This window comes from Notechis scutatus, chromosome 9 (genome assembly GCF_049901735.1).
Source record: "Notechis scutatus isolate UNSWTSFEM ecotype Mainland chromosome 9, rNotScu1.2, whole genome shotgun sequence".
In the NCBI taxonomy this organism is placed as follows: Eukaryota; Metazoa; Chordata; class Lepidosauria; order Squamata; family Elapidae; genus Notechis; species Notechis scutatus.
Genome location: NC_142017.1, coordinates 19340869 through 19346868, shown reverse-complemented (window position 1 = coordinate 19346868; position 6000 = coordinate 19340869). Strand labels below are relative to the sequence as shown.

General features: G+C 48.9%; 1 protein-coding gene across 2 annotated transcripts in view; it reads left to right on the top strand.

Moving 5' to 3' along the window:
- Window positions 1-278: 278 nt before the first annotated feature.
- Window positions 279-6000, top strand: part of NECAB2 (N-terminal EF-hand calcium binding protein 2) — a 186756-nt gene continuing 181034 nt past the window's right edge. The window contains exon 1 of one of the 2 annotated variants that reach the window (XM_087971738.1): window positions 279-555. In XM_087971738.1, the coding sequence (XP_087827864.1) occupies window positions 307-555 (249 nt within the window). In that variant the 5' untranslated portion in view covers window positions 279-306. The remainder of the gene's footprint in view (window positions 556-6000) is intronic. The other variant, XM_087971737.1, reaches the window with a different exon arrangement.

Genomic DNA, 6000 nt, shown 5'->3' with positions numbered 1-6000 from the left:
CCATCCTCCTTTCCCAGGCGCGCCGCGGCGAGAAGCCAGGGGCGGCCCCGCGCCTCTCCTCCTCCTCCTCCTCCGGCTGGATCGGAGACCAGACCCGCCTGCCGCGCCCCCTTCTCTCCCCCCCCCGTCCCCCCTCCGGCTTTTAATTCCCTCTCGCCCCCCTCGGCGGGGCCAGTCCTGCCTGCCTGCCTGCCTGCCTTGCCTCCGGCGGAGGGCGCGCAAGGGTGGGCTCGGGCGCGGGGCGCGGAGGGAGCCGGGGCTGGGGAGGGAATACCCCCGGCTCCAGCATGAAGGCGTCGGGGAAAGATGTGTGAGCAGGCAGCGCGTTACTGCCGCGAGAGCGTCCACAGGCTGCTCCGCCAGCAGCAGCAACAGCAGCCGGCGAGCGGCGGCGGCGGCGGCGGCGGCGGTGGCCGCGGGCTGGACGGGTTGCTTCGCTGGGTGGTCACCAAGATGAGCGACGGCAAGAGCCCCCTGGCCGAGCGGGAGCTGCTGCCCGAGGAGTCCGGGGCCGCCGGCGCCGAGCCGAAGAAAGGCACCTCGGTCATCCTGGACGTGAGTCGCGGGGCTCCTGGAAGGGTGGAACCCCCACTTTTTTTAGCATGCCTCCCGGACCCGTCTAGCTGCCCTCACTTGACCCTGGGTCCAGCTTCTCATCTCGCCCCACCCCTCCCCTCCGACACCGCTCCCCCGGGAGCCTTTCTCCTGACCCGGATCATTGGGGGGGGGGTCGGGGGTGGTGGCAGTCGGGGTTCCCCGGGTTGGGCGATCCCCCTTAGCAGAAGACTTCGTTTTCCCTTGGAAAGACCCTCGCGCGGGGTGCCGATGGAGCCTCCAGCCGCGGGGGCAGTCTATCCCGAGGCTCGGAGTCTCTGGGCGCGGGCTCGAGGGAGCCAACCATGTCTGGAGTCCCCGGAGTTTTTAGCGGGATAGGGAACCAGGCAAGGTTTTTTTTGGGGGATGAGTGGTTATGGTGGCCCTTGAGGTGGTCCACTCCAGGGGGACCTTTGCAGACCGATCCGTCATCTGTCAGAAATGGTATAGGACCTCCTGCTTGGGCAGTGAGTGGGTTGGACTAGATGGCCTACAAGAGGGTCTCCAACCTTGGCAACTTTAAGCCTGGCGGACTTCAACTCCCAGAATTCCCCAGCTGGGGAATTCTGGGAGTTGAAGTCCGCCAGGCTTAAAGTTGCCAAGGTTGGAGACCCCTGGCCTACAAGGTCCCTTCCAACTCTGTTAATCTGTAAGGTTTTCCCTCCCCATCCTGGAGAAAGACCCCCCCTCCCCAAAGTAGCCTGGTTCCGAAACCCAGGAGGGGGGCACTTGGAAACCCAGAGTCCTGGGGAAGGGGAGGTTAAAAAAAAAAAAGAAAAGAGGAAGGGGTTTGTCCCAGAGCAGCTGCAAAAGGCTTCCTTGGAAAAGTGAAGACCTTGAGAATGTGGTCCTTTTTAGGGAAAGCCTCAAACTTTGAACCAACCTCATTGCAGTCAATTGGGTGGGTGGGCCAGCCCCACCCTCCCTCTTTCTCCCCTGACTTGAGTCCCTGCCAATTGCCACATCACAACGACAACCACAACCATATCTGCAGCTGCATCCATTTTCAAACAACCCTAGAAATTCCTAGAAAACCTTTCCAGCCTGTTCAGTAACTTTTACGATCCCTTCAGTTTTACAATCCCCTTGCGGAGTCCGGTGAAGTTTTCTCCTCTTCAAAACTATTCAACAAATGGAGAAACAATCCAACTTGCTTTGCGGGGAAAGGAGGAAAATCCTAGACAAGGAATAATGGCTGAGGCTATTTCCCCTCGTAGGGAAGAAATTCCCCTCTTCCTTCTCTCTGTCCCTCTTCGAGAATTAATATTTTATGACTCCCTCCTGGCATGTAGCAATTGTAATTTATTGGAGTGTAGATGGGAAATAGAAAAATCTTTCCCAGATCATAACAGATCTGGCCTGTTCGATCTTATTAAATAGAGTTTTCCTTTTGGGGTTGATCTCAAGAAGGTTTATGGTGGTAACGAATTTTGTTAAAAGTTATATCGATGTGCAGTGCTGTGAGCTGTTATTTTTAAAGTATTGGAAAGTCTCGGGAAAGGAAATCTCCTGTGAACATAATTTACATAGAGAGTTCTTTTGGAAATCATGGATAATAGATTGTCTTGGTTTTTTTCTTGTTTTAATCGATCCGAAGGCTTGTTTTGCATTGGTAAGAATCGCAAGTGACAACGAAGGCTTTGTTTATCAATAAAGAAGGAAAAATGCACTTTTCCTGCTAGAATTATGCAAGACAAGCAGTTTTCTCGCACAGTTCCCAATCTTAACTTGTCAAAGAATGTGGTTGTGTCATGTTGAAAAACGTTTGGCTAATGAATTTATTGCAAGGTTTTTGGTTTGTTTGTTTTTTGAAGAAAATTGTACAGTGAACAAAGAACTTTTCTGATGTTGTTTAGGATTGGTGACCTCAATTATTTTGTATCAAACTGGTGGCAAAATTACAGAGTTGAAAGGGACCTTAGAGGTCATCTATTCCAACCCCCTGCTCGGACTCTATAGTACACATCCAGACAAGTAAGATGTCCAGTCTCTTCTTAAAAGTCTCCAATGATGAAGCACCCAGAATTTCTGAAGGCAACCTGTTGATTAACCATTGATTAATTGTTGTCACTCTCAGGAAATTTCTCCTTAGTTTTAGGTTGCTTCTCTCCTTGGTTAGTTTTCATCCGTTGCTTCTTGCCCTGCCTTCAGGTGCTTGGGACAATAGATTGATCCCTTCTTCTTTGTGACAGCCCCTCAAATATTGTTTGTTAAAATTTGACACACAATCATGTTTACTAACCTCTTTATCCCACACCACTTGAATTAACTAGCTCAGTTACGAACATCTTGATAGATGTTTTAACTTTTTAAATGTTACCCTTGTTAGTTCCTTGTGGTTTTGAATGCTTTGTGAATTGGTCTCCTGTTCTCCCAGTAATGAAAGAGATCAGGGCCCTTTCCTCTCCCGTAAGCCACATTGCTCCCTTTTCCATTCCTCCTTGCATGCTGTAGGATGAAGAGGGGAGGGCCCTGGGCTCTAAATGCCCAGCCAGACTGTGCCCTTCCCCCGTTTCTTCCACAGCCACCGGAGCCACACTCCCACTCCCTGTCAGCTACTCAATCTCCCCCTCAGAATCAGATTCCAACAAGGGCATGACACAACCCAAGCAGAAAGCACCCAGCAGTCTCACAAACACCCTGCAGTTCGTTTAATGACTGTTCAAAGTTATAATAGCACTGAAAAAAGTGACTTATGACCATTTTCACACTTAACAACCATTGCAGCGCCCCCCTTGGTCACGTGATCAAAATTCAGATGTTTGGCAACTGACTCACACTTATGACGGTTGCTATGTCCCCTTGGGGTCATGTGATCCCCTTTTGTAACGTTCTGACGAGCAAAGTCAAAGGGGAAGCCAGGTTCACTTAACAGCCCTGTTACTCACTCAACAACAGCCGTGATTCACTTAACAACTGTGGCAAGAAAAGGTTGCAAAACAGGGAGTAACTCACTTAACAAATGTCTTGCTTAGCAACGGAAATTTTGGACTCAATTGTGGTCGTAAGTCAAGGGCTACTGTAATTCTGCTATCTTGCCCTAACAACGATCGACCCTAGGGAGCAAACTGAAGGGATTGCAATAAAATGAATGACGGGGGTGGGGAGGTGTTCCAGCAGCTTTGGTTCTGTTTTGTGCATCAGAAATTATTTTGCGGAGGTCCCTGAATGATCTAATGGTCTCATCCAAGCAAGGTGTCAGACCTGCCCCTGCCTGGTCCCTTAGGGAAGTGAAACCCTCGACTCCATTTTGAAGTGGAAAGGCAACTTTTACTAAGAGATGCTGATCGCAAGAGAGTCCAGCGGAATCTAAAAATCCCCGTGCTTCAATACAGAATTAAAATCCCTGGTTTCCCCTAGACCTCCCCGCATAGTCCGGTCGGGCATAGCCAATCCAGCACCGTCATGATGTTGTAAGAAACTCAAAGAGGTTTGGCCTGGCGAAATTCCACACTCGGGGCAAAAGGGCCTTGGAGATGCCAGCAGGAACCACATTCCAAACCCTTCCGTTCTTCCTCAACTTTCAATCCCACCCCTCTCTCTAATTCCCATAAAAGTATACAGCTTTTTATTGCTGATTTGTTCCCCCCTCCCTTCCCTGATCAATGGCAAAACACCAGCGAGGCGCCAAGCCGAAGCTGGTGGATCTGACACAGGGGTACTGTCAGCTTTGGAAGCCATATTGAGATCCGATGCTCCCACGCTGCCGGAATTGAGCCTGGGAAAGTGGGAGGGTGGAATTCATTGGAGTATATCTAGTTAGACATAATAAAATTCTTTTTCTGATTCAAGGTCAGGTCGTGTTGCGCATAAGTGACAGGAAGTCTTAACTTGGGACGGAGGGTGATTGGGCCATGGGATGTGCTGATGGGTGCAGGGGATGGATTTGTAGTTTTTACTTATTGTAAGGATTCCACAGTGGTGCCAGTTACTATCCAAATAAAAGGAACTCTGTCTCGGGGTTATTGGTTGGAATAGGAGGTTTGCTGGAATGCTGACAGGTACGCTAGATCTCACAGATTTAATGGGATGGGATATAACCTGCTGGTTCTCAGTGCGAGTCCTGCTTAGTCCATTGATAGAGACTGTTTGATTAACTGAGTACAGGCAGGACGATCCCTTAAACATGAGCCATCAGTGTGTGGCAGCAGCCAAAAATGCTATTACAATCCTTGGTTGTGTATATAGAGGCATAGAATCAAAAATCACATGACTTTTTGGCATTCTTTCTTTAATGATGCGATCCCGCTATTTCTTTGATATTAGTGTAACTCTTATCTCATGGCGAGTTGTCCCGTGTCGAGTTGGCCACAGAGAATTGGCTGCAGCAAATTGTCGTAGATCCCTTGCTAAGGGAGGGAGTTTCGTGCTGCAATGCTGTGTGTGTGTGTTCCACTGCACTTTGCAGCAATAATAGTAACAACGATCAGAATAACAACCCCAATAATAAAGCATATACCTCTGAATTTGCCATTTTGGAAAGCATCAAGGTATCAAAAGAAAAACAGAACGAGTCAGTTACTATTTCACTTCTCTTTTGGAAATGCTACCCGGAGTGGTTTCAGAGGAGATATTAAAAGTGCCAGCTAAAATTTAGCTGATGTAGCAAGTGGAAATTTAGTCCACTAAATATTTTGCAGCTACTTGACACCCAGGTCTCTTCTCTGCTGTTGTCGGTTGATGAGCTGTGCAAGATTCTCTTATTTTGGCATGAAGCACCTTCCCTCCTGCTCGCCTTAACATTAAGGGTAGTTTAAGGAGTCCAGAAGAGAGACTCGGATTTTCTCCAAACTACTTGAAAAGAAATAGCGGCAGAGGTGGGATTCAGCCGGTTCGGACCGGTTCAAATGAACCGGTAGTTCTGCCGATTAGTTGGCCCCGCTCACCTGCCCCTGCCGGAGTCTGTCCTATATTTCCGTGTTTTGCAGCCCAGTTGATTCACATGGCACAGTGCACCCTCACTGAACAGGTTGCTACGCCGGTTGAATCCCACCACCGAATAGCGGTAGTGACTCTTCCTCTAAATATCTGAGCTACTTGATGCAATATCTGTTCTGACCAAGGCTTCCTGAGACCATAATTAATCACACGCTTAGTCCACCCATGGCTTCTAGTCCTGCCCTCTGGTGCTTTGGAGTGAATGTGTCACCAGAGGTTGAAGACTTGCAAAATTGAGCTTTCTCATTTTTGATACTTTATGGTAGAAAAAGACAATTCTTAGGATTATTTTTCCCAGAGCAGAAACAAGAGTGCTAACTACCAAGGCTCAAGGATAATTTAGGATAGAAATGGTGTAGGGTCTCCTGCTTGGGCAGGGGGTTGGACTAGATGACCTACAAGATCCCTTCCAACTCCATTATTCTGTATACACTGATAACATTCTTTGCTTTGAGAAGGGAACACAGG